At 37.0% G+C, this 26,760-nt stretch overlaps 1 protein-coding gene across 1 annotated transcript in view; it reads left to right on the plus strand.

The window, feature by feature from the left end:
- The window catches only part of ICA1L (islet cell autoantigen 1 like), a 68,153-nt gene that overhangs the window by 21,420 nt on the left and 19,973 nt on the right, over positions 1-26,760 (plus strand). Inside the window, exons 2-9 of the mRNA XM_068543822.1 lie at positions 6,909-7,077; positions 9,459-9,531; positions 14,637-14,760; positions 15,923-16,121; positions 17,890-18,015; positions 19,498-19,596; positions 20,847-20,932; positions 24,539-24,582. Coding sequence (XP_068399923.1) covers positions 6,916-7,077; positions 9,459-9,531; positions 14,637-14,760; positions 15,923-16,121; positions 17,890-18,015; positions 19,498-19,596; positions 20,847-20,932; positions 24,539-24,582 — 913 coding nt within the window. The 5' untranslated portion in view covers positions 6,909-6,915. The remainder of the gene's footprint in view (positions 1-6,908; positions 7,078-9,458; positions 9,532-14,636; positions 14,761-15,922; positions 16,122-17,889; positions 18,016-19,497; positions 19,597-20,846; positions 20,933-24,538; positions 24,583-26,760) is intronic.

The raw sequence follows: 26,760 nt of genomic DNA on the forward strand, positions 1-26,760 counted from the left end.
CCACGCGCAGCAACGAAAACCCAACGCAGCCAATAAATAAATAAATAAATGTTCCTTTAAAAAAAAAAAGAAAGAAAATTCATAGCTTGGGAGCCAGAGTAATCAGGAATACTACATTAATATTAAACAGCAACCTTGTCTAGTGTATTTTCTTAATTACATCAAACGGTGATGTTGTATTTAGTCAAAAGTCTTCACATTATTTTTCTCAAGGGGATTTCAGTGCTTCAGTTTGCACATTACCGTCAGTCTGTTTTGCTTGTTTCTCAGTGATGTCATAGTAACGAGATGTTATAAGTAAAGTGAGTATAGAACTACCTCTAAAGAGAATATTGATTTGTTATATTTTAATATTTGTATTCCATATCCAAGAGATAGCTACAAATACAAATTTAAATATTATATAATGCAAAAATGAGTAAAGTGTTCCATGTGGTGACAGTGTTCAAGTAAAAAAAATATTGTACTCTTTCTAGAAATAAAGGAGATTATGGACTTCCCTGGCAGTCCAGTGGTTAAGACTCTGTGCTCCCACTACAGGGGGCACAGTTTCAATCCCTGGTCGGGGAACTAAGATCCTGCATGCCGTGCGACACGGCAAAAAAAAAAAAAAAAGAAGAAAGGAGATTTCTAGTTAAGATGGCATGGTAAGTTCTGCTCCAAATTCATAGTAATCATAAAAAAAACAAACCCCAGAAAGTTTATCTTGGCTAGATAATAAGATAAACATGGACTAGAAACAAAATAGAAAGACAAAGAGGTGAGTGGACTGAAACAGACATCTTGAGCTCTCAGTATAGAAGTAGGTCCTGGCTTCCGGGAGTTCAGGTTCTGCAGGTTGGTAGAAATTAAAAGTGTTTCACATGCAATGCTCCTTCAACACCCTGAATAGATCAGTAGTATTTCAGATACCACTATATCAGGGTCCCTAAAATATCAGTATATGACACTGTGAAAGTAGCAACCCTGAAGGTGAAGTGGAGGCAACTAGATTATAGATCTAGTGATCTATAATCACTAGATAAGGAGGAATAACCAGAGAGAGGAAGAAGGAAAAGTAAAGATTTTATACTCAAAATAAGCTTACAGAATTCAACCAGCAAAATCAATATTTGGAAAATGAATTTACTCCAGTTAAAAAGTCTAAGGATTCTATATATTTAGGGTGCCAAAGAGAAAAATTATGGAATGATGTCATTAAAAAGGATAAGAAATTAGGAGAATATTAAGAAGAACCAATTAGGAAACTTGAAAATTAAAAAAGAAAGAAAGAAAGAGTCACTGGATTAAAAAAAAAAGAAACCTCAATAGGTATGATGAACTCCAGACTGAACAGAGTTGAAAAGAGAGTTCATAAATTGGAAGATTGTACTGAAGAACTTACCCAAAATATAGGACAGACAAACAGATATAAAAATGAGCCATTAAGACATACAAAGAATAACAGCCAATAGAAGATTCAGATAAAAAGAAGAAATTATGGCTGAAAAGGAATATTTGAAGGGATTACAGCTTGGAATTTTCTAGAACTGAAGGAAGACATGAACCTCCATAATGAAAATACACTCTACTTAAATACATCTTAGAGAACCTCAGGACATCACAGATAAAAACTCTTTTCTAAAAGATTCAAAGAGAAAAAAGAGGGACAGTAGGAGCCCAGACTTCTCATTGACTGCAATAGACAACCTAAAGTATTAGGGCTTCTATCCTCAAAGAGTTAAGGAACACTAAGGAATGTTATATAATGGAAACAACAAAACAGACACATACATAGCAACATACATAGAACTTAAAAACAAAGGACTGGGGACTTCCCTGGTGGCCCAGTGGTTAAGACTCTGAGCTCCCAATGCAGGGGGCCCAGGTTCGCTCCCTGGTCGGGAACTAGATCCCACATGCTCCAACGAAGATCCTGCGTGCTGCAACTAAGACCCGGCACAGCCAGATAAATAAATAAGTAAATAAATACTGAGTGAAAAAAAACAACAAAAAATCAGAAATGAAATCTACAGCACAGTATCATTTGTGTAGATTAGCATATGTACATAACAACACATTTTACAAGAACACATTCAAATAAAAAGGTACACATCAAACACATTAGAATGATTGTGATGAGAGATGGATATGAGGAAGAGGTTAAAAAGGAATGAATGTACAAGTAAATGAACAAACAAAAGAATGAGTTTTGCATGGACCAATAATGATACCTTTAAAAAAAGGAAAATTGTTGCCAATCTATACTTTTATATACAATTAAACTATCATTTATGAATGAAGGCAAAATAGAGTGTCATAGATAACAAAACTGAGAGAATTTCTACCCACTGGATTATTTAGGATTGACAGGATTTATTTAGGGTAAGACCTAAATAAATGGAGATACATACTATGTTCAAGAAGTGGAAGACTCAATATTATTAAGATGCCAGTCCTTCACAGATTGATCTGTAGATTCAGTGCCATCCCAATCTAAATTCCAGAACTCTACAGCTCAATACTAAAAAAAAAGACAACCCAATTTAAAAGTGGGCAAAAGACTTACACAACAATGGAGGATATACAAAAGGCCAGTTGGCACGTGAAAAAGTGTTCATTATCAGTTGTCAGGAAAATACACATTAAAGCTGTAAGGAAATACCACTGCACAACTAGAATGGATAAAACTAAAAAGTCTGCCAACATTAAGTGTTATTGAGGTTGTGGAACAATTATAACTCTCATACATTGCTAATGGGAATGTAAAACAGCAATTTTTTATAAAGTGTACACCAATCCTTTGATAGAGAAGAATCCATTTCTAGGTTTTATCGAAGAGAAGTGAAGACATTTGTCCACAAAAGACTTGTATAGGCATATTCATAGCAGATTTATTTACAATAGTTAAAGCATACTGTTAACACTCATACAATGGATTACTGTTCGGCGATAAAAAAGAACAAACTAGGAAAGGAAAAACTAAGGTGAAAAAAAATCAAAACATTTATTATTTATGGTAGGCTAGGCATTGGCTGGAAAGGGATACAAGAGAACTTTCTGGGGAGTTGGAAATGTTCTATACCATAATACCTATTTGTCAAAAGTATAGAGCTCAAAATTGTACATTTCAATGTATATAAATATTATCAAAAAGAACCATATAATAACGATGATGATGATAATGATTATGGAGTAAGGTGGTAGGGAGTAGGTGAAGGTATAAATGACACAGAAATGAGAGAATATTGGGATGATTGAGCTATCATTTTATTGTTGTCTGCATATGTTAAACTATATATAACTTTTGAAGAAATTAAGGAAGAAAAATGTCTTATGTTTACCCAGACATTTACCAGTTCCAGTCATCTTCATTCTTTCCTATAGATAAATTACTGTTGTAATTTCCCTTCAGCCTATACAATTTGTTAGCATTTCTATAAGTCCCCTGGCCATGAATTTTCTCAGTTTTTTATCTGAAAATGGCTTTATTTTGATTTCAGTTTTAAAGGACAGTTTCTGTAGAGAATTATGAGTTGATAGTTTTTCTTTCTTTCAATCAACACCTTAAATATGTCTTTCCATTGTAGTCTGGCTTTTGTTGTTTTTGTTGAGAGCTTGCATCTTATTTATATTTTTGTTCCCATTTGTGTAATATACCATTTTTCTCTGCTTTCAAGATAGATTTTCTCTTTATCTTTGAACTGAAGCAGTTGGTCTATGATGTGCCTATTTGTGGTTTTCCTTGTGTTTATTAGTCTGTAAGTTAATGTCATTTACAAAATTTAGGATGTTTTATTCAGATATTTTTCATTCCCCTTCTATGCCTCCTCTCCTTCGGGGTCTTTTTTCTTCTCTGTTCTTCAGATTCGGTAATTTTTATTTGATTCGTCTTCAACTTCACTTCTTATATCTCCCATCTTCAGTTTATTCTTAAGAGTATCTAGTCAGTTTTTAATTGCATTTATTGAACTTTGCAACTTGAAACTTTCACTTGTTTTCTTTTGATATTTTCTGTCTATTCATTTATTGTGCACATATCCTACTTTAAGTCTTTTACATGTTTATAATAGCTGGTCTAAAGTGCTTGTCTGATCATTGTAATATCTGAGAAATTATTGGAATCTATTTTATTGACTTTTTTTCATGGAGTATGGGTCACATTTTCCTATTTCTTTGCATGTCTAGTGTTTTTTGGTTGGATACTTGACTTTTTAAATGATGGATTTTAGAGACTCTGAAATCTGTTTTGCTTCTCTGAAAAATAATTTTTATTCTAGAAGGCAGTTAACTTGACTGAATTCAAATTCCAGACTCTGCCTCTGCTGTAGTGGTAGCAGTTGAAACCTTTACTTCAGTTTCTAGCTGCTGATTTTCTGCAAGGACCCCTAGGGTCCCCTCCTTCACCTCATGATTAGTTTAGTGAACAGCACAGGTCTTGGGAGCTGTTTGTGTACAGATTTCAGAGATCATCTCCTCTTTGGCTCCCTCCCTTCCATGATATTCTTCCTAAATTTCTGGTAGTTCTCCAGCCTTGAGCTCTGTCGTCTGATGTCAAGCCAGTAAGACTTGGCCTTCTACTCAACCTACCCCCAGTGGCAAGCAGATTTAGCAGTGCCCGCCACCAAAAAATGCAAATGTGCTAATCTCACCTTTTGCAGATTTACCCAGCCAGTCACTGTCCTCCCCTTGCCAGGGAATGTGTGCTCTCTGCAGGCAGGATCGATTTCAGAGAGGAAAGGGAGGGCTAAGTTTATTGCTCTCAAATCCAATCAGATAAGTTACTCTTCCTTGCCTATGAAGGAGCTAGTGAGGGAGTGGAGAGAGGCCAGGAATATACTGTTCAAGCTACGTCAGCAAGTGAGTTGAGGTAGGGAAGAGATGTTCTCTTCTGATACTCACAAGAAGTTTGTTCTCTTAACTGATTGGGCCTAAGCCTACGTCAGCTTAGTAGAAGAGAGCAGCAGTTTGTCATACAGTTGGACTGACCCTCATACTGATAACAATCTGGAGGGGAAAACTAATTGAAAACCATCAAAAGCAACCAAAAGCAGACAGAAATTGGAGGGGAAAGATAAACTGCAAGTTTTCCCGCAAGACTTTGTGTCAGACGGTATAATGCTTACATCAAATCCATTACCCCCCTGTACTATCTTCTATCCCAAATTATGTCCAACCAAGTTACCAGCATAGCACATGAGAGGTTCTGCAGTTAAATGATGATTAATCTATACTGTCCAGGAATCCAGGAGGATATCCAAAGGAGAATATCCAGCAAATATCTGGAAGAGTGGCCACCTGGGGACTTTACATTTTGTCTTTGTTCTGTATAATGCTTTTTATTTAAACCTACTTTGTTTGATATTAATGTGGCTATCCCTGCTTTCATTTTCTTTCTACTATATTTACCTGGTATATCTCTTTTTATATAAATTTATTTTATTTATTTATTTTTGGCTGCACTGGGTCTTTGTTGCTGCATGCGGGCTTTCTCTAGTTGCAGCGAGCTAGGGCTACTCTTCGTTGTAGTGCACAGGCTTCTCATTGCAGTGGCTTCTCTTGTTGCAGAGCACGGGTTCTAGGTGCGCGGGCTTCAGTAGTTGTGGCTAGCGGGTTCTAGAGCACAGGCTCAGTAGTTGTGGCACACGGGCTTAGTTGCTCCATGGCATGTGGGATCTTCCTGGACCAGGGATCGAACCCATGTCCCCTGCATTGGCAGGCATATTCTTAACCACTGAGCCACCAGGGAAGTCCCTACCTGGTATATCCTAACCCATAATTCTTTATCGTTTTGTTTTAAGTGGATCCCAAATAGCATATAATTGGATATACTGTTTTATTTTTTATGATTTGAGATTCTTTGTATTTAAGAGGAAGTTTGCATTTATTATACTAATATAACTGTTCTTATTCTGTCATCTTAGTTTATACTGTTTGTTATGTTGCCTTACTCCTGTTTTTCCAGTCTTCTTTTGCTTTTGCTAGTTTTTCTCGTTCTCTTGTTTTGCTCCTAATAACTTAGAAATTAGACATCCTATTTTTATTTGATTAGTAATTTCAAAATAAAAAGAAAGTGAACTTCTATTTCTTTACCAACATTAAGAATACATTGGTTATCTATTGATTCCCCTGGAAATGAGTCACAGATTTTAGAACCTCTCTTTGTTCCTACCTCCCACCGTTTATTGGAATAGTCTGGGCTTTTAAAACTATTATTATTATTTCTTTTTTTTACATTTCATTAATGAACACTTTTCACATTTGTATTTCCTTAATGTAGCCATGTTAACCATGTTAAGAACAATTACTTAGACATTAATTTTTAAGTTTACAAAAGGTTACAATTTTCATCTCTATTTCTTTTATAACATATCTCCCTTATACTTAAGATCTTTATTTTTGTTAATTTATTGAATACTAAAGTATTTCTTTAAGTGATTTTTAAAGAGGAGTATATATCTGAATCTTTGCATATCTGAGGGTGTATATTAAATGTGTATTCTTCTGACATAGCAGTTAATCCGTAGGAAATTTTCCTAAGGAAATGATAGCAGGATGCAAAGATGTGTGTACAAGTTCATTTTTCAGTATTATTACAAAAGCAAAAATCAGAAACCAATAAGTGTCTACAAATAGAGATTGGTCGAACAAAATAAAATTATTTCCAGCCATTACTGCAAAATCATAACAGTTTTATCACTTTGTCACCTAATTAATGTATCATTAATCTTTTTGCCTGTTACTTGTGTAAGTTATAATTAAAACATAAATTTAGACCATACAAAGTAAACATTAGCATGTTTAGCTGTCAACATTAATATTCTATTTAGTATCTTTTTTGGTTTTTCAATTAGATTAAATATTGGCTAAATAGATATTTATTATTGAAAATATTTTTTAAGAAATTTAATTTTAGTTATTTCTTGTAGTCACTCCATGGATTTTTTTGGGCAACCCAGACCAGAAGATAACCAGTCAGTAGTCAGCAGAATGCAAAAGAAATACTGGAAAACCAAACAGGTCTTTATCAAAGCAACCGGGAAAAAGGAGGATGAGCACGTAGTGGCATCTGATGCTGAACTGGATGCTAAACTTGAGGTAAATTTTAGGATTCTGTGTACTGCATATAACTTGTTATTATCTAGGACGACTAGGAGGACTATGACAAGCTTTCATACTGAAGAACTTATCGGGATAAATGCAAAATTTGATAATAGAATAATTGTATCCATTTGTCAATCAGATCTTCTGGATAGGAGATCATAATTCTCACAGATTGAGGATTGGCAGAACTGGTGTTCATAAATTAGATAAATCATGAACCAAGTAATTTCTCTGGCACAAGTATTATAATTTTTATGCTGTGTTAATGAATTAATTATATTTCTAATTGGGACCATATACTCATTATGTATCATGTCATAATACTTTGTACTATTTTATCTGAAGTCTATACCTCACCGAAATACATTAACTGAAATCAAATAGTGAGTGAGTATTTTACAAGTTGGAGTTTTTGTTTCTATTATTAAGGGGTGGAGTTAATTGAAGTATGTCATAATGCATTTTTGGTTCTGTTTTTCATTTTAAGTAAAAGGACTAATTACCAGGAAACAACTTTAAACATATATGTGTCTTACGCTTTTAAGTAATTAAGCTAATTAGAAGGAAGGTCTCATGTACATTAATGAAAAAGTCTAGATTTTTAAATGCAGATTTGTTAATTCCATGTACATATACTAATGTAACTTTTACAAACATTTCCAGGCAGGAGTTCTGTTATGCTTGGAATATAGTAATCTGTTGGGATTCGTAAATATTCTTAAATATTTTTAAATAGAGGTCTAATTAAATAGGTCTTAATCTACTAAGTAATTTTATTCTACAGAAAATAAACTTTCGTAATTGCCCTAACAAATATGAAATAGAAATTACTTCTATTTAACAAACTTTTACGATTTGTGTTGAAAAGTATTCTTCTTAGGATTCAGTGACAAATGTGGAAAAAAAATGAAGGGACTTTATTATAAGTAATATGTTTTAGCACCAGGGGAACTCTTCACTGTTGCTACATATATTCCCACAGATGTATATTTTTTTGTATTGTTTCACATCATTAGGTAATGTGTGGGTGACATTTTATATTCAGTGTAATTCTTGTCCATTAGACAAATATTTGGAATCAACCAAGAACTTTCTCCCACAATTGTACTAATTTTTTTAAGAATGAGAAATAGTTTCATTTCAAGTATACATACAAGTATGCATACTTAAATTATCATGTTGTACACTTTAAATATATTACAGTATTGTTTGTCAAATTATACCTCACTAAAACTGAAAAAGATATTTTTATTATAACAGTAAAAAGCAATAGTATGTAAATCTTTCAAGGACCCATGGGAAAAAAAATCATAATCACTTCATCATAACAGAACTATCATTTTTGTATTCTTTTCTAATCCCCTTCCATATGGATTTAAAACAGCTTTTTAAATTGCCAAATCCATATACCAAGTGTAATCCAAACATACTTAAACTTACGTGGAAAATTGATGGTTGCTCCTCCATTTAGATTTTAGTGTCTACTATCAATCTTCCTTTGGTCTGATCAAATGTCAAAATAACAGCAAAACTACATCAGAGATAGATCATTCAGGCTTAATGGTGATATTGGAAGTTCATTTGATAATCAAAGGATTAGGGCCTAATATATACCACAGTGCCAAGGTCTTTTTGAACTAAAGTCTCATAGCAACTCTTCAGCGAAGGACTTTGTGAGTCTTCTTTAGGCTGCACCCTAAAACCCATGCTGGCTTGTTTCTCTGGGAAAACCCAAATGTATAGATATGTGTGAAGAGTTACCTCACGTGTATGTGTCCTGATCTCAAATTTTCACTTGCTTGCTTTGAAATGGAAGCCTACTGGATATTTTATTTTTTTGTTAGCTATTAGCAGCAGTGATAATGAAGGGATTAATATTCATGGAAAATTCTAAACAAAAATAATCCAAAAGTAATTTATTTTTGATGTTGTAACACATTATTTAATTTTTATGGTAAACTCACTGACCTGTTTTGCTTAGACCAATATTGGAGAAAAGTGAGACTCTGAGTTAGTTAATGTTTTCTAAGGCTATCTATACTCTTTTCATCTGTGGTAAGCAATGTTTGATGTAGTTTATATTAGATTTACCTTTTTGCTATTTAGATAGTTTGGAGCTGAGGGGAGGACAAATTCCACAGTTATAAATTTTTATTAGCTCCCATGTATTTATCACCATTTTTTCCAACCCTCATGGGGGAAATCTAAATGTGCTTTTTCTACACCTGAAATAAAACCAAAACTGAAGTATATCACAGTCAAGGAAAATAGACAACATACTTATAAGAAAATGTTTTGCTTTTGAAGTGCTTTTTAAGTATTTTATATTTGTTTATGGTTCTTTACATTGTCCTAATAAAATTTATATTTCAAAGGTTTTTCACTCCATTCAAGAGACATGCACTGAACTTCTGAAGATAGTTGAGAAATATCAGCTGAGACTCAATGGTATGAAATCATAGATATCTATCTGACAATTCCCGTTTAAAATAAATATTCATTTGCATTTTTTTAAATGAAAGATTTAATGTAAAAATAGTAGTTTATTGAATTATTTTGTGGACAGTTTCTAATGACAAAAATGAGTATTTACAGTGACCTGTTCTCAAATCCCCCAGTGTCCTCAGTTCATCAAATCTTCTGACAGATTCATTTTGCTGAGTTTAGTTTTCCTTCCCAGAGTCTTAAGTGGATTTGCTTCCATCATTTAAAAGCTCTCTTTCTCAAACCCTACTTGCTCTAGCAGTTGCCATCCCATTCCTCTGCTCCTTTCACAGGGAATTTCGACATAATTATCTGTAGGCACAGTGTCCATTCCTTTCCTTCCACTTTTCTCGTACTCACCCCAGTCAGGTTTTCACCTCCGCCACTCCACCAGATTGCTCTTGTCATAGTCATGAAGCAATAAATCCAGGGACCAATTCTCGGTCCGTGTCACATTATTTAACACAGTTGATTATCCGCCCCCTCCTTGAGACACTCTTTTCGCTTGGCTTCCAGGTACCACATGTCCCTGGATTTCTTTTTAAGGGTCATTCCTTCTCGGTGTCCTGCCACTGCTGGAATCTCCTCTCTTCTATTTTTTATTTATTTATTTATTTATTTATTTTGGCTGTGTTGGGTCTTCGTTTCTGTGCGAGGGCTTTCTCCAGTTGCGGCGAGTGGGGGCCACTCTTCATCGCGGTGCGCGGGCCTCTCACTGTCGCGGCCTCTCCCATTGTGGAGCACAGGCTCCAGACGCGTAGGCTCAGCAGTTGTGGCTTACGGGCTTAGTTGCTCCGTGGCATGTGGGATCTTCCCAGACCAGGGCTCGAACCCGCGTCCCCTGTATTGGCAGGCAGATTCTCAACCACTGTGCCACCAGGGAAGCCCTATTTTATTTTTAAATAAATTATTTTATTTTATTTATTGCTGTGTTGGGTCTTCGTTGCTGCCCGCGGGCTTTCTCTAGTTGCGGCGAGCAGGGGCTACTCTTCATTGCGGTGCATGGGCTTCTCATTGAGGTGGCTTCTCTTGTTGCGGAGCACGGGCTCTAGGTGCGTGGGCTTCAGTAGTTGTGGCACACAGGCTCAGTAGTTGTGGTGCACGGGCTTAGTTGCTCCGCGGCATGTGGGATCTTCCTGGACCAGAGCTCGAACCCGTGTCCCCTGCATTGGCAGGTGGATTCTTAACCACTGTGCCACCAGGGAGGCCCTCTCCTCTCTTGACCTCTTCTGGTTGGAACTCAATCTTTGGATCTCCTCCTGCCTTAATTACGGTTCCCTACTGGACATGGCCACCTCTCTGATTCTGTTACTTCTCTAATCTCATCTCCTCTTGAGCCATGTTAATCTCCTTCACAGTAGGCATATCTGCATAGTAGGCTCCCAATCTTCTTTAGGTATGTGGTCAAGTGTCATCTTTTTAGTGAGTCCTTCCCTGACCCCCATATCTAAAATGAAATACCCTTCTTTCTCATAAGTCTGTCTACTTAACAATAGAACTTAACAGTATTCAACATTCTGTATATTTTATCTGTTGTTTTTCTTACCACCACTAGAATATGCTGTCCTTAAGGACAGGAATTTGTCTGTTTATTTCTGTGTCTCCTAGCCTAGAAACAATGTCTAGCATACAGTCCATACTTAATACATATTTGCTCAGTGAATGGTTTTCTTGTGTAGCTGTGTAAATTGGTCTCAAAATTTTACAATCAAAGTTCATATATTGACCCATTAAAGCAAGAAATCCATTATAGCATGATAATTTTTTGAGTGCCTGCCATGTGTAAAACTATGTCCTTTTCCCAAGGCAATAGTTGGAGAAACAACTTTTTGTAACAAAATAAGAGACAAGAATAGTGTGTAATTGAATTCAGGATAGTGATACAGACATAACTCTGAATTCTCTTGGAGTGAAAAATAACTGTGTATTAGAGTGATTGGTAAAGGCAACTCCATAGATGGGAATTGAGGTAAAACGTAAAAGGTTTATAGATGTTGAATATGTGGGAAGAAAGGGAATTGGAGTCAAGGAATAAGGTTAAAGAGTGAGAACAGTCTGCATGACAGAAGAGTTTGTAATTGGGACTAGTAGAGTGATACAAGAGCAAAGGAAGATTCGAGTCAGATTGCTAAGGACCTTAAATATTGTACCAAGCAGTAAAAAGCCATTGCAATCATTGGAGCAGGGGAGTCCTGTGACAGAAATGGAAAGGTAAAGAAACATTGGCAAGTTTGTGCATACTGCATTTTGTCCTGGAATCACCAGATCTTTTAGCATGCTGGTGGAGCATTTCAGGGTAAGGAAGAGATATACATATATAGATTTCATCATGTACTTTCTCTTCAAGATTGTGTATGACTGTGTGATTTCTTGAATACTGTTTTATTAATAGATCTTCTGTTGAGACTAACATCGGACAATTGCAGTAGATTCCTCTGGCACTATAAAGCTTTACGAGAATAACTTGGCTGGGGAAGAACACATAGGAGTAGGGTCTCTGTAGGTTTTGGCAGCAGGTCCCAACACAGAATTAGCACAGATTCAGCTTCATCGCCTCCCCTTTCTGCATTGATAAGGATGAGGCTCAATGATGGTTCATGTTCAACTGATATTTGTTAATGAGGTAGTCCAAGTTCTCAGAGAGCTTTCTGGATCATCTACAAGTTAATATTTTTTTTCTAGTAGTTTTCATTGAGGTATATTTTATGAAGTTCTGATTCAAAGGAAATGTGTAATCTGTACATTTTTGAAGTAATGAGAATATTAAATTAACCAGATTCCTCAAATCCAGTCCACTCTTAACCAGGTTAATTGTTCATAAAACAGCACACGGTTTTATTAAAGATGATACTACAGAATGTGTAGACACCCTCTCCCAAACACCATCGTGCTCTCCTAGGGCCTCCCTTGTAGGCACTACAGGGAGGACCAGGCGGGGGGGCAGCTAGGAAGTGAGAAGGCCTGAGTTCCCCTACTGCCTCAGAGGTATTAAAAGGGACTTCCCTTTCAGTTTTTTTTTAAAAATTATTTATTTATTTATTTATTTTATTTATTTATGGCTGTGTTGGGTCTTCGTTTCTGTGCGAGGGCTTTCTCTAGTTGTGGCAAGCGGGGGCCACTCTTCATCGCGGTGCGCGGGCCTCTCACTATCGCGACCTCTCTTGTTGCGGGGCACAGGCTCCAGACGCGCAGGCTCAGTAATTGTGGCTCACGGGCCTAGCTGCTCTGCGGCATGTGGGATCTTCCCAGACCAGGGCTCGAACCCGTGTCCCCTGCATTAGCAGGCAGACTCCCAACCACTGCGCCACCAGGGAAGCCCTCCCTTTCAGTTTTTAACTTCAGTTTTTCCATCAGTAAACTAGGGTGAAATTAAGCATGACATTTGTCATGTTTTTCACTTTTTTTTATAGAATTCTTTTTTAATTTATTAATTAGTTGTTTTTTGGCTGCATTGGCTCTTTGTTGCTGCGCGCGGGCTTCCTCTAGTTGCGGCAAGTGGGAGGTACTCTTTGTTGCGGTGCACGGGCTTCTCATTGCAGTGGCTTCTCTTGTTGTGGAGCACAGGCTCTAGGAACGCGGACTTCAGTAGTTATGGCATGCAGGCTTCAGTAGTTGTGGCACATGGGCTCAGTAGTTGTGGCTCGCAGGCTCTAGGATGCAGGCTCAGTAGTTGTGGCTCGCAGGCTCTAGAACGCAGGCTCAGTAGTTGTGGTGCACGGGTTTAGTTGCTCTGCGGCATGTGGGATCTTCCCGGACCAGGGCTCGAACCCGTGTCCCCTGCATTGGCAGGTGGATTCTTAACCACTGCGCCACCAGGGAAGTCCTTGTTTTTCACTTTAAGCTCACAATTTGAACACTTTATGGGCTTCCTCACCTGTTTGTCTTATTGTGATTAAAGGGTCATCTTCCACTAGATCAGTGCTTCTAAAACTGTGGTGAAGGGCCATTTTCTGTCTTGTGTTTTACTTTCAATCTGTTGTAAACTGACACTTTTGAAAATACAATAAAAATGAATTTTCAGAAAAATGAAATTAAAGAAGACATGCAAAATATAGGCACACTTTTTTATTATTAGACTCAATAGATATAAAACAGTCAAATTGGTAAAAGTTTCTAAATAGGTTCTTAGTTTTGATATTTGTCACAAGCTGGTAGCAAATCGTTCTGGACTGGCCTTGGACCATGGACCACACTTTGAGTAGTATTGTACTACATGACAACTTTAAGGGTTTTAGGAGCGAAATCATGGACAGTTGTGGGTCTGAGATCCTGAGCATAGGAAAATGAAGCCGCGATGGGAGACAAGAATAAGTTAAGTTTAAATAGAAAGCCAGGGGCTTCCCTGGTGGTGCAGTGGTTAAGAATCTGACTGCCAGTGCAGGGGACACGGGTTTGAGCCCTGGTCAAGGAAGATCCCACATGCCGTGGAGCAGCTAAGCCCGTGCACCACAACTACTGAGCCTGTGCTCTCGAGCCCCCAAGCCACAACTACTGAAGCCCGTGTGCCTAGAGCCTGTGCTCCGCAACAAGAGAAGCCACTGCAATGAGAAGCCCACACACTGCAATGAAGAGTAGCCCCCGTTTGACGCAACTAGAGAAAGCCTGCGCACAGCAATGAAGACCCAATGCAGCCAAAAATAAATAAATAAAATAAATAAATAAATAGAAAACCCCAAATACTTTGTAAGAGGCAATGATCCTAAAATGCATCTCTGCACGTTTGAAAATGCGTCATCTGTGGTTTTGTTTTATTTTATTATTTTGGAATTTTTTTTTTCACTAAAGATCAGTCTTCCCCGAAGTGAGGTCCATGGAGTCAGTGCATCAAAATCATCTGGAGTGCTTGTTTAAAAAAAAAAAACAAAACAGATCCTCAGACCTGTAAAATCAGACTCTCTGGAGATGAAGCCCAGGAATTTGCATTTTAAAAATAAGTGTCTCTCCTTCCACCCCCAAGTAATTCTTATGTATAGAGAATTATTGCTGTGAGAATTTTAGTCGTGTGTGTGTGTGTGTTTTAAACCAATGATGAAATGAAACAATGAACTATACTGTCATTTTTTCCCTAGTTATATCGGAGGAAGAAAACGAACTAGGGCTCTTTTTAAAGTTCCAAGCAGAACGGGATACAACGCAGGCTGGCAAAATGATGGATGCCACTGGCAAGGCACTCTGTTCTTCAGCCAAGCAAAGGTTTATCATGGTTTTGCATCATCCTTAAATTTGTAGTCAGTATGACAGTTTTGATGTGTGTAGTTAAATTTGCATATTTGTAAAGGTTTCTCTTCATTCCAGTAGAGGGTTAAAAGAGAAGTATATTGCAGTATATAGTTGTTCTGATGCCTAACTCTTATTTATTTTGAACTTAAAATAATTATTTAAAAATTGACATTCACAGGCTGCTTAATTCCTAGAAATAGACTTTAGGCCTGTACTTAAATTTCTTAAGTGGTTTAATGTAACAGAGGCACAGAATGGCTAAAATTTAAATATATATATATTTCTTTTCACTTTTTGGATATTATACTATCTATGAGGACATTGGAACTTTTCCTCTTTTTAGGCAGAGGAAATTTTGTCTTCTTAATTATATACTTTGCATTCATTATTTTACAACTTTTTAACATAAAGATACCTGCTGCAAAGAATCTCCTACAATTACTAAATAAAGCCAAAATCTTTGCATTTTCTAGAGAAAAATAAAAATAGACTTTATTGGACCTGTAATGACGATATATAACTTAAGTGGCTTTATTCTGAAACACCATATTAGTGCAAAAGTCCACCTTTAAGGAGCTGACAACGAGAAAGCCAGTAAAAGCCCCTCTATTGCCACTAAGTCAAAAGCAGACCAGAGGAGCTGGGTTTGACTTGTGTTTCTTAAATCTTTTTTTCTCTTGTTCTTATCCTCAGCTGCTAAGACTTTTATCCTCATTCCTTCATCTAGCATTTTATCTGCTTTTCTATACCCAGGTTTTCTCTAAATTTGTCAAAAGAAAGGCTTTCTGCTTATAGGATTATGCTTTATAAATATAGGATCTCTTTACTCAAGGAATTCTTTTCTAAATGGCAGATTTACTTGGCAGATTGTTTATACATGGATAAACATCTAAAATGTTGCAAAAATCATATATTGATATTTCCTAAAACAAGAAAAGGGAGAGAGATAAACACATCTTTATTAACAGTTCAAAGTTAACCGTATGATCCTTATTTGCTTTCTGATTTTCTTAGGCATCTTAATAATTTCCTGTTTATAGACTCATCTTAATAGCAAGTGATGCTTTATGGTTGTTTTTGTTTTATTTTGCTTATGGGATGTACATGCCTCTTATTTTTACCTCTCTGCCATTAGATTGGCTCTGTATACTCCACTGTCTCGTCTTAAGCAAGAAGTAGCAACATTCAGTGAAAGGGCAGTGTCTGATACCTTGATGACAGTTAATCGGATGGAGCAAGCGCGCACAGAATATAGGGGAGCTCTGCTGTGGATGAAAGACGTATCCCATGAACTGGACCCAGACACCTTAAAGCAAATGGAAAAGTTCCGAAAAGTATGAAAATACATCCCTTTTTTATGTTTTCTTGAAGCTCTACAGAGTAATTTAATCAAGAGTATAAAACATCGGACTATTTTTGGAAAATGTGTTATATTATAAATTCTTGGTTGCTTGGAAATCTTCAGTTAACGTACAAAAGGTTGTCACACTTTTTTTTTTTTTTTTTTTTACTCTTTGAGTGGCATAATAGATCTACCTTTTAAATGTTGCCTACCTGGACTTTTAGGAGTTGTTTGCAGGAGGAAAACAGTTCATTAGTCAGGAAAAAACCTTAAGTAAAAACTCATGTAAAATGATTATTAATTATAAGTGAAGGTTATCAAATTTTTCATTCTGCCACAATACATAGTTTGACCACAAACTGTTAAAGCAACGACATGTGTGAACATATATTTTGCTAAGTAAACTCCTTATTATAAATTGTATTCCCTGAATTTTCCATACATGAATAGTAAAATTCACTCACTCCTTCATAAAGTGCCTATAATAAAAATCCATATTTATATTTAGTATTGATGGAGTCTTTTTACTAGCTGTTACAAGTTCTTTGCCTCAATGATTACTCCAACAGACCTGGGCAGTAGCTGGACACATGGCCTCAGGCAACCTGTTATTCTGTCCCCTTTATACTCCTTGACAATTAGAATACACTCCAAGGGAGTGGTTGCACAACATTGTCAATGCACTAGTGTCACTGAATTGTACAGTTTTAAAACGGTTAAGTATATGTTATGTGAATTTCACCTCAATTAAAAAAAAAAAGAATACAATCCATACCTCTCGTCTAGACCCAACTAGCCCTGCACAGTCTGATCCCTGGTCCCTCTGCTGCCACATCTTGTACAGTACTTACTTTCTGTGCTCCAGCCCTTTCTATGCTTGAGGAAGGAATTGGCTCTACCCTATTCCTTCCTGCTCTGAAAACACCTCCCACACCCAGGACTTTTGTCCTTCCTTTTCCCTGGGTCTAGAAGGCTCTCCTCAGGGTCTTAGCAGGGCCCGCTCATCATCTTCCTATCCCAGTTCACACATCACGCATGAACTCACCAAGGACTTCCCTGACCATCTAATCAAAAGTTGTCACCCATTTCTGTTGCATTTATATATTATCTTTGTGACTTGAGATTATGTTATATATTTATTTTCTTTTTTTCCTGGGCCTCCTCACTCAGGGATGGTGTGGAAGAACATTGTTTGTTCACCACAGCATCCCAGTGCCTGGAACAGTGCCTGGCACATAATAGATACCTCATAAGTATTTGTCGAATGAATGAATGAGTATATTTAAAGTTGAGTATTCACACTACTTGGTGATAAATGACTCATTTGTAAGAAATATAATAAGCCTGTATTTAAGTTTATAAATATATCTGTATGATTCAGAATTATTATTAATGTTTCTCAACACTTTTACTATGTCCTCTTTCCATTTATTCTTCTACTCTTTCTTAGCTAAATATTATCCATCAGTAGTTTTGGATGTTTGTTTTTATTTGGAATCTGTTTGGTTTTTTTTTCTTAACTATGTACTTTATATCTTTCATCACATAGTTTCTCAGCATAAAGATATCTGCTGGAAAGAATCTCCTACAGTTACTAAAAATAACCAAAATCTTTTCCATTAATTTTGAAATAATACAGGGAAAGGGAATTAGTCTTCTTTATTACAATTTCATGTGTCTGAAAACATGTATCATAAACCTGTGTGGTATATTTATTTCTGTATTATAAGCAATAATAATTAACACTTTTGTGGTTGCAGGTACAGATCCAAGTGAGAAATAGCAAAGCTTCTTTTGACAAGTTAAAGATGGATGTTTGTCAGAAAGTGGATTTACTTGGAGCTAGTCGCTGCAATATGTTGTCTCATTCACTCGCTACCTACCAGGTACCCACCTCCATGGTCAGCATGTCCTTGCAGTAAAGATGAGTGGTGAGATTCCTTTTTAAAAGTTGTCTAAAGGGTGCAAAAAAAACTGTATAATTGATCAGATTCCTTTGACCTTGCTGAAATTTACTTATTGAGTTATGACATTCAGAATCATGAATGGAAAAGACTTTTCCAGTCTTTTCAGACTGGAAAAGACCTTAGGGTCTTTCTTTGCCTACTCCCATAGCTTCACATTATTCCCCTTGGTATCCTAAGAGAGACAGACAGACACTTTACGGACTGTCTAGGGTTGAGGAGGGGAATGTGGAGAGGAGGCAGGATTCAAGGCCTATTAGCCTTGGTTCATTCAGAGCTACTCTATTTTAAACTAGTTCTACATACAGTTTCATTTGAAGCAAATATGCTGTGGCCCCGAACTGCGGAGCCTGCTCTCCGGAGCCCGTGAGCCACAACTACTGAGCCCAAATGCCAGAGCTACTGAAGCCTACATGCCTAGAGCCCATGCTCTGCAACACTTTTCTATCATTTTATGGATGAGGAAAGTGAGAATTAAATGAGAATTAAATGGCAATGTTGGGCTTAAAAACTTAAGTTTTCTAATTCTAGGTCTTGTGTTCTTTTCATTCTGCCAAACTGCCATTCCACACCACTTCAATCTCAGAAGTCTCATTTGTGCTTACTTTATTCCAAATCATACATAAATAGCATACCATGAGTAAGTTAGATATTATCAGGTAGCAGTTACTGATTTTATCAGGTATTTGTAAATGGCAAAATAGGAGAATACGTTTTTTTACATGAGAAAACAATAACAAACTAAAGGAAATGGATATTCACTGCTGCTTTTAGGGAATCTGCCTAATTCAGTTCAGCACTGTGGAATTCAAGAAATCAAGAGAGAATGCACTTGAAAATAAAAGTATGTGACAGGACTTCCCCGGTGGCCCAGTGGTTAAGACTCCGTGCTTCCACTGCAGGGAGAATTACTTGAGTTAGCTTGATAACACATTTTTTTGACAAGTCTTTCTTGAACTCTAAATGAAAGTCCAAATTTAGTGGTACAAATTATTTTACTCCAATTTATAAAGGTTTGTATTATATGCTTACCAACATAAAGATTTATACATATACTTATAATGCAAATACGATATTTTGGTGCTTTTACCATTTTTCTTTTGGATTCCTCAGACGGTGTTCTAATCTGCCAGTTTCATTCTCTCGGCTGCAATTACTCTCTAGCTGGCTCCAGTGTACATTTCAGTGCTGTATACAGATAGGCACACATACATGCAGATACAATGCCAATTCTTATGGAGAATTACTGTTTACAGTGCTTGCTGTTTCCCCAAACTTGGAAATTGATTTTAGTTCCTACTTCTTATTATTTGACAACTATTCATCTACTATAGTGAGGAAAAATAGCACTGAAAAAAGAGGAAAGGAAGGAGAACTGTAGTGTCACCTTTTCTTTTTCTGCAGAGGACACTGCTTGGATTCTGGGAGAAAACAGCTCGAATGATGTCCCAAATCCATGGGACCTGTATTGGCTTTCATCCATATGATTTTGTAGCTCTCAAGGTACATTTCTTTCAGTGGTCTTTTCTTAGATTTATTACACTTCATTTGGATAATAACTTTGACACTACATTTTGCTAAGCCTAATTTCAACTTTACAAATTCTGGGAAACATTTTTCTACGCTCTTTCAGCCATTTTTCTGAAGTTCCCTGATTCCAGATTCTACCAGCAGCACTAAGCAAATACATGGAAATACTGCTGGTGGGCTCAAGATATTAGTAGGGTGGGGGGAAGGGGGAATAAAAGAAAGAGAAAGTGAAAAGAAAATTAAAATACAAAAGAGAGAAAAGGTTATGGAAAGGAAAAACTTAAGAGGAACAAGTGATGGAAAGTGGTAATGTGTTTTCAAAAATGACCACATTACCCACCTGACAATTTTAGGAGTTAAAAATCTCCTTGCTTTACTTTTACACTCATGTCATAGATGTGATTCATGATACAAAAATTATGCCAGTTTTGGTCATTATGTATGTGTGGTTGCCTCTGAAGAGACTACTGTATTAGGTCAGCTCTTTCTGTAACACCTACGTGAAAATGTACCCTTCCTGTCAACCTTCTGTGCATATGGCTTATCCAGCAGAGAAGCACTGTGTTAATCATTTCTTCCGTTCTGGTAAGCTAGGTTTCAGTACCTTTGAACTTATCATTCTGCTTTATTTTCAGTAGAGCTTGAAAATGTTGAGTGTGCCTAAGTTGGATGTGATATCTGTGATGGGTTCATATCCTGCAACTGTGTATTACAGGGGCTTAGTATGGATTTTTAAGTCAGGTTCTGACATAGCATCTTCTGTTTTTGGTAGATGCCCTTGAATTCGTTTTATGTTGTTGTGTATGTGTTTTGTTTTTTACTTTTTCTATGTTAATGCTTTACTGTATAGCATACTGTGTATTTAGGGAAATTTAATATCCAATTTCTGCTCAGACTTGAAGTTGAAAATCTTTAGTTGTATTTAGAACATTGCAGTACCGGCTGGCGACACAGTGTAAGTCTTCCTTTTCTTTGGCATATCACAGAGTGGTGAACCCTGTGGCTGGCCCATGGTGTGCGTAGTGGCTACAGGCTGCCAGGAGACAAAGGACACAGGGCTTGGGTCAAATTACATCAGCATACATCTCCCATATCTCACACTTTCTACTTCATAACTCTTCCTATTTTATATTGTTCTTTAGAATTTTTGTTCTCATTTTCATTTGCACAAAGAGAGAAACAGATTCTTTGCATCTACTTAACATTGAATTTCTTACCCTTAGCAACTACAAGACACTCCAATCAAGCTTACTGAAGACCACAAGGAAGAACGAATAGAAGACAGTTCTCTCCCGGAAAACCTCAATAAGTAAGCAGACAAAAGTTATAAATCATGTTATGGAAGTCCTGGATACCATTACCATTGTACCATATATTTGGAAAGAGTTGCTTCTTCTTTGGTTTACCGAATACTTATTTCTCTGTCATTTTTCCTATTAACGTTAAACATTTGTTTTGAAACCTACCACCCCCCTCCCCCATTTTTAACATGGCAGGCAAAGATGATGATAGGAATACCGAACAGTTTGGGTGATAAACCCAAATTCTATAGTGTGGGAGACTGAGCCTTGTATTAAGAGCCTCTACCTAGTGAATCCCAGAAGGGGCAGCTTGAAAAAGAAAGGGACAGGTGCCAGCGGCTGTGAGACAGAAGCTATGGAAAATCTGCCTCGAAAACAACACAGATAGGACTGGGATTGGTTACCTGAAAATGGAGGCTCTTGCTGTGCACATCTTTCATGTTGCCTCTTTCCTTCCCTTTAATTACATTTTACCTTTGTTTTCCTTTCAGAACTGCCACTTGTCATTTTAACCAGACTGCACTGAGTATAATAGCGATCCCAGAAATAGGCCCAAACAATGACAACCATATATTGTTGAGTGGAAGGGGATCTGAAATATAAGTATTTCACCCTTTTCTCTAGGGGGAAATACAAATGTTTTTACTAACTTAGATATATAAATGTTTTAGTATATAGATTACACAATCAAATGTATAGATATGAATTAAATGTATTAACTTCGTTATACATTGACATTTAAAATTGTACATTAAGTATATTAAATTGGTAAATATTTCCGTTATCACATTTTATGAAAGTTTTATTCAAAATCTTCTCATACATCTTCAGCATTATGAAAGCTACCTTTTTTAAAAAAAATTTTATTTATTTTATTTTTGGCTGCATTGGGTCTTCGTTGCTGCGCGCAGGCTTTCTCTAGCTGCATCGAGTGGGGGCTACTCTTTGTTGTGGTGTGCGAGCTTCTCATTGCGGTGGCTTCTCTTGTTGTGGAGCACAGGCTTTAGGCACGTGGGCTTCAGTAGTTGTGGCTTGGAGGCTCTAGAGCACAGGCTCAGTAGTTGTGGTGCACGGGCTTAGTTGCTCCTCGGCATGTGGGATCTTCCTAGACCAGGGATCGAACCCATTTCCCCTGCATTGGCAGGCGAATTCTTAACCACTGCGCCACCAGGGAAGTCCGAAAGCTACCTTTTGAGTTAACTAACAGATTCCAAAACACTTCACTTTCTCTTCCATTCAGAGTGTTTAAAACACCATCTATGTATTCTGTCGTTGGAAATTTCATCCCAAATCAAGGTATCTGTTTGCTCTGTAGGCTTATTGTTGTAGTATTTGCAAATAAATACTATATTGCTTTTTAAGTGTCTTTAAAGACTTTTTTTTTTTTTTTTTTTTTTTATGTCTGCGTTGAATCTTTGTTGCTGTGCACAGGCTTTCTCTAGTTGTGGTGAATGGGGGCTACTCTTCACTGCAGTGCGTGGGCTTCTCGTTGCGGTGGCTTCTCTTGCTGAGGAGCACAGGCTCTAGGCACACGGGCTTCAGTAGTTGTGGCACACAGGCTTAGTTGCTCTGCGGCATGTGGGATCTTCCCAGACCAGGGCTCGAGCCCGTGTCCCCTGCATTGGCAGGCGGATTCTTAACCACTGTGCCACCAGGGAAGTCCCAAAAGACTTATTTTAGGGGCTTCCCTGGTGGCGCAGTGGTTGAGAATCTGCCTGCCAATGCAGGGGACACGGGTTCGAGCCCTGGTCTGGGAAGATCCCACATGCCGCAGAGCAACTAGGCCCGTGAGCCACAATTACTGAGCCTGTGCGTCTGGAGCCTGTGCTCCGCAACAAGAGAGGCCGCGATAATGAGAGGCCCGCGCACCGCGATGAAGAGTGGCCCCCACTTGCCACAACTAGAGAAAGCCCTTGCACAGAAACGAAGACCCAACACAGCCATAAATAAATAAATAAATAAATAAAAATTAAACGTTAAAAAAAAAAAAAAAGACTTATTTTAAAAAACCCTCCAATACTAGAGTTGTGAGGTTATACCCCAGGAATAATAACTAAATCTGGTTCAATTTCTTTATCTCATTTTTTTATTATTATACCAGATGGATGATACAAGTTTCCAAAATTAGTATTGGTTTGGAATGTTTTAGGCAAATGTGCCTTCTTTTGTAAACATCACTTTGTTGTTCAAAATACAGTATTCCATTTTTTCTACAATTCTTCATTCCCTCTAGTTCCCAAGTATTCTTGAGCAAAATTTTTTTTTATACATCTTTATTGGAGTATAATTGCTTCACAATGCTGTGTTATTTTCTGTTGTACAACAAAGTAAATCAGCCTTATGCATACATATATCCCCATATCCCCTCCCTCTTGAGCCTCCCTCCCACCCTTCCTATCCCACCCCTCTAGGTCTTTGCAAAGCACGGAGCTGATCTCCCTGTGCTATGCTGCTGCTTCCCACTAGCTATCTATTTTACATTCGGTAGGGTATATATGTCAATGCTATTCTCACTTTGCCCCAGCTTCCCTCCCCACCCCCGTGTCCTCAAGTCCATTCTCTATGTCTGCGTCTTTATTCCTGCCCTGCTGCTAGGTTCATCAGTACCATTTTTTTTAGATTCCATACATATGCATTAGCATATAGTATGTGTTTTTCTCTTTCTGACTTACTTCACTCTGTATGACAGACTCTAGGTCCATCCACCTCACTACAAATAACTCAATTTCATTTCTTTTTATGGCTGAGTAATATTCCATTGTATATATGTGCCACATCTTCTTTATCCATTCGTCTGTCGATGGACACTTAGGTTGCTTCCATGTCCTGGCTATTGTAAATAGTGCTGCAGTGAACATTGTGGTACATGTCTCTTTTTGAATTATGGTTTTCTCAGGGTATATGCCCAGTAGTGGGATGAACAAAAAACCTTTTAATGCTTGAAAACTAAACTTCATACTTGATGGCGTTGGTGACAGATGTTCTCTGTGGTATAGTATTTAGCACAGCGTTTACCATGCTGAACGTGGTGCTTGGTGCTTCATCAATACTCAGTAAATATACATTGAAAGGATAAGAGGTGAAGGATTATTTTTACAGTCTGTGTAGCTCTAGAGAAGAAGATTTGTCTCAGACAGATTTTAGGAGATCTACCAGACAACTATTTTTTTTTTTTTAAAGTGTTCTTTTTTTAAAATTTATTTATTTATTTATTATTTTATTTATGGCTGTGTTGGTCTTTGTTTCTGTGCGAGGGCTTTCTCTAGTTGTGGCAAGCGGGGGCCACTCTTCATCGCGGTGCGCGGGCCTCTCACTATCGCGGCCTCTCTTGTTGCAGAGAACAGGCTCCAGACGCGCAGGCTCAGTAGTTGTGGCTCACGGGCCTAGCCGCTCCGCGGCATGTGGGACCCTCCCAGACCAGGGCTCGAACTCGTGTCCCCTGCACCAGCAGGCAGATTCTCAACCACTGCGCCACCAGGGAAGCCCCAGACAACTATTTTATATGTCTCCTTAGTTAAAAAAAAATTTTTTTAAGCCACATAAAACTGTTTGTAGAGTATGAGTCCCAAATGTATTTTAACCAAAATCTTTGGATTTTTTTGTCTTTACTTTAGGTTAGTTTTGTCAGATGAGGAAGTGAGCTTGGGAAGTGAACCAGGTAAGATGGTAAATTCATTAAAATGTGAAATGATCACATTTAAATGTCAAAACAGTTTGTTACAGCCTTTGGGGATTGTGTTAATATCCATTCAATTAAAAAATGTTAAGTCCCTTTATAAGCCTCTTCTGTACAAACTTGAGTTCGCCTTTTTTCCCAGCTTTATTGAGGAGCTGTAATTGACATGTAACACTGTAAGTTTAAGGTGCACAGTGTGATGATTTGGTATATGTTAGTATTGCAAAATGATTTTCACCATAAGATTAGTTAACACATCTATCATCTCACATAGTTACCATATTTATTTTGGGCATAAGAACATTTAAGATTTACTCTCTTAGCAATTGTTTTTAACTATAGTTACATGCTATATGTTAGATCCCCAGAACTTACTCATCTTATAACTGGAAGGTTTGGTTACCTTTGGCCAATCTCCCCATTTCCCGCATCCCCCAGGCCCTAGCAACCACCAGGCTACTCTCTGTCTCTAGGAGTTCGGCTTTTTTAGATCTCACATTTAAGTGAGATCATAGTGTCTTCCTCTGTCTGACTTATTTCACTTAACATAACGCCCTCTTGAACAGCAATGAACCAGCGCAGCAATGAACATGAGGGTGCAGATACCACTTCGAGACAGTGATTTCATTTCCTTTGTATATAAACCCTGAAGTGGAATTGCTGGATCATATAGTAGTTCTATTTTTAATTTTTTGAGGAACCTCCATACTGTTTTTCATAATGGCTATACCAATTTAGACATTCCCACCAACAGTACACAAGGCTTCCTTTTTCTCCACATCACCACCAGCATTTATCTCCTGTCTTTTTTATAACAGCCATTCTAACAGGCATAGGTGATATTTCATTGTGGTTTTGATTTGTATTTGATTTCATTAGTACTGTTGAGCACCATTTCGTGTCCCTATTGGCCATTTATATGTCTTTGGTTGGAAAAATGTCTACTTTACCCATTTTAAAAATCAGATTATTGTTGGTTTTTTAAATATTGAGTTGTATGAGTGCATTATATATTTTAGATATGAACCCCTTATCACATCTATGGTGTGCAGATATTTTACCTATTCTGCAGATTGCCTTTTCATTTTCTTGATCTTTTTTTTTTTCCCCAGAGATTTTTAATTTGATGTAGTCCCATTTGTTTATTTTTGCTTTTGTGTCTTGAGCTTTTTGTGTCATATACCAAAAATCATTGCCAAGACCAGCGTCAAGGAGTTTTTTCTCTGTTTTTTATTCTAGGAGTTTTACAGATTCAGATTATTACATTTAAGTCTTTAATCCATTTTGAGTTAATTTTTGTGATTGGTGTAAGATAAGAGTTTAATTTCATTCTTTTGCATGTGAATATCCAGTAAGTATAGCTACCCCTGCTCTCTTTTGCATTCCATTTGCATGGAATATGTTTTTCTATCCCTCCACTCTCAGTCTTTGTGTATGTATCCTTAAAGCTAAAGTGAGTCTCTTGTAGGCAGCATGGATCTTGTTTTTTTTTATCCATTCAGCGGGTAAAATGTCTTTTGATTGGAGAATTTAATCCATTTACATTTAATTATTGATAAGTAAGGATTTACTAATGCCATTTTGTTCATTGTTTTCTGACTGTTTTGTAGTTCCTTTGTTCCCTTATTCCTTTCTTGCTATCTTCCTTTGTGACTTGATGACTTTTTGTGGTGGTATGCTTTGATTCTTTTATCTTAACTTTTTATGTACCTATTACAGGGTTTTTTTGGTGATTACCATGAGGCTTATAATAAAATGTCTTATATTTATAACATTATTTTAGGCTGATAACAACTTAATTTGATAGCATACAGAAACTCTATACTTCTACTTCTCCTCCCCTCACATTTTAGGTTATTGATGTTACAGTTTACATGTCTTTTACATTGTGTGTCCAATAACAAATTATTATAGTTATTTTTAATATGTTTGTTTTTTAAATTTTAAACTGGAATTGAAAGTGATTTATGCACCACTGTTACAATATTACAGAATCTGACTATGACTATATATTTACCTTTACTGATGAGTTGTACACATTCATTCATTTTTACAAGGTTAATTTGCATCCTTTTATTTCAGCTTGTAAAATGCCCTTTAGCATTTCTTGTAAGGCAGGTCTAGTGGTAATGAACTTTCTCAACTTTTGTTTGTTTGAGA

The sequence above is a fragment of the Eschrichtius robustus genome, chromosome 5 (assembly GCF_028021215.1).
Source record: "Eschrichtius robustus isolate mEscRob2 chromosome 5, mEscRob2.pri, whole genome shotgun sequence".
NCBI classification, from domain to species: domain Eukaryota; kingdom Metazoa; phylum Chordata; class Mammalia; order Artiodactyla; family Eschrichtiidae; genus Eschrichtius; species Eschrichtius robustus.